This window comes from Solanum stenotomum, chromosome 6 (assembly GCF_019186545.1).
Source record: "Solanum stenotomum isolate F172 chromosome 6, ASM1918654v1, whole genome shotgun sequence".
NCBI classification, from domain to species: Eukaryota; Viridiplantae; Streptophyta; class Magnoliopsida; order Solanales; family Solanaceae; genus Solanum; species Solanum stenotomum.
In genome coordinates this window covers 35,849,744-35,851,885 of record NC_064287.1, presented here as the reverse complement: position 1 = coordinate 35,851,885, position 2,142 = coordinate 35,849,744, and the positions used below count along the sequence as shown (strand labels likewise).

Below are 2,142 nucleotides of genomic sequence, written 5' to 3'. Positions count from 1 at the left end.
TGTTATTGATGATTTGGAATGAAAATACTTACTTTTCTTGTTGTTGGTGTTTAGTTGAATAGAATGCCTACCTTCTATATAGGAAAAAACTCGGGAGGCAGTAAAAGCCAAGAATAAAGAGGTTTTCAAAACCTGCCATAAACATCGAGATTATGAACCAAATTTGTTCAATATCAACCACTCAAACCAACATGAGTACCAATTTTTACTCAGCTTCAACGTGTAGATAAAACTTAGCATCATCAGAAAAGAAAGAAAGCACATCAAACTAAAAGACCATTGTTTTTCTCAAACTCAGAATGGTTCCTTATTTTTAGGTTTAACTCAACTCTTTTGAGATTAATGATGCCACTCCACTAGTTAGTCCACCAAACAAAGAATTTAACTGATTGTTGCAGCTGGATCCCTCTTGCAAATAGGACAAATGTTCTTGAGCTTGATCCACTCTCTAATACAATCAAAATGATATATATGACCACAACTGATTTCTGTGAGTTTTTCCTTGTCGTAATAATCATCCTAAGTCAAACATGACCAAAAAAAGAAGGTCAAAACCAAACTGAAATAAGCTTACAGACTCAGGTTGGGGTTCTAAAAATTAGGTGCCACTTACCAAGCATATGGAGCAACGCTCCTTGCCGTCAAGACATGTTGACTTGGGAAATTGGTATGTATGGGTCTTCATGCTTAAATAAAAAGCTAATAATCTCGATCCAGCACTTATATGAGTGAGGCATTCCGAAATGCCCTAAAAGATGAAACATCATGTCACAGGATATCATTTCCATAAAAAGAAAAATTCAAGTATAAAACTCTGAAGTATTGTGTTTTCAAAGCATTACCTGCCTAGAATCTTCATCTCTTACCTGAAATGTTGAACTCATTTAGGAGCAGACTCATTTAACAACAAAATAAAGACAAACATCTAAAATGGAAAAACATACAAGTTCGCAAGACTTTAGGAACCAGTTTTTAAAAGGTGATAAAAAGTCATCAAAAGGCTTCAAGAAGATGAAAAAGGGCGACACTTTAGTTTTAACTTTCTATTTGATATGTTTAAAGCCACGAGATTAAAGGGCATTTTGGTATATTTGACGTTACCTTAATTTAGGACCACAAGATTGAAAAATCTACTTTATTTTCTTAAACAACATGTCAAGTCAAACTAGGTCATTTTTAAAAAAAAGAGGGTGTATCATTTATAGGGGAAATGTTACTCCAACTGAAATGACTCATCAAACACGTATTAGATTTCAGGTTACAGTTGGGAGTTGAATGCTATCAAAACATCTGACAATTTTTGAAATATTATCAATTGAGAATAACTCAACCAGGAATTATTGGAAAATAACAATAAAAATTTTCTGAGTTGGCGTCTTTTTCTCTAAGCAACAAATACCTAAATTGCATATAAGTATACGATTAAGTTTCAAATCAACTTACAAACGTAGTTTAATTGATAAGACATGGAAAAGATCGATAAACAAAATAAGCTTGGTTAAGTAAAGAAGCTTAACTGGAATGAGGGCTTGTGTAGAAGAAAGAGCAAGATATCTATGATAAATGTCCTGGTAGGCTGGTCGTTGTTCCTCGATTGGGGACAGGATATTACCAACAATACTTTCAGTCATGCCTCCATCTATTGGCACATTAGCAGGGGTTGAATTTCCACTGAAGGTCGAGTTGTCAACGTTAGAATTGTTGCTCTCCATCTGAGGTTCAACGGAAAATGATTTATTGTGTGTTAGAATGATTGGTTGAGATTTTGAAATCCTCTTTTCAAATGAAAAAACTAAAGTGTACAGGAAGCACAGGAAAGAAACATGAGCAGACAATTGTTAGCACATATAAACAACACGTGTATTACACAAGAAGATCTTTAAAGAAACATGTTGAAAGCCTAGTGTATAGTATCATCTATAGAGATAATATTGTTACATGCTAACTTATTCCTCAATACTGTATGAAAAGTACTTTCATATGTCACAAGATTTTAATTACATCTAGAGTTATTTGTACTTGTAATAGATTAGAGTTATTTAATAGATTTAATGGTAACTTGTTGGAGCTGCTAGCAAGAAAATCAATCTCCACTCACACTATCTTGTCCACATATATTATTGATATATGACTGAAGTACTT

General features: G+C 33.4%; 1 protein-coding gene across 1 annotated transcript; it reads right to left on the bottom strand.

The window, feature by feature from the left end:
- Positions 1 to 381: 381 nt before the first annotated feature.
- LOC125868696 (E3 ubiquitin-protein ligase MBR1-like) lies at positions 382 to 1,712 on the bottom strand. Its single transcript, XM_049549288.1, has 4 exons — positions 1,518 to 1,712; positions 843 to 866; positions 614 to 748; positions 382 to 519 (listed from the first exon to the last, which is right to left on the bottom strand). Exons 1-4 carry the CDS (start codon positions 1,710 to 1,712, stop codon positions 382 to 384), a joined length of 492 nt encoding a protein of 163 aa, XP_049405245.1.
- Positions 1,713 to 2,142: the final 430 nt, after the last annotated feature.

Bases quoted from the DNA above. Each gene is read 5' to 3' on its own strand.
- LOC125868696 (XM_049549288.1), bottom strand. From the start codon at position 1,712: ATGGAGAGCAACAATTCTAACGTTGACAACTCGACCTTCAGTGGAAAT. The intron at 749-842 runs GTAATGCTTTGA...TTCATCTTTTAG, and splicing joins GAGATGAAGATTCTAGGCAG to GGCATTTCGGAATGCCTCAC. The intron at 520-613 runs GTAAGTGGCACC...TGTTTGACTTAG, and splicing joins AGCGTTGCTCCATATGCTTG to GATGATTATTACGACAAGGA.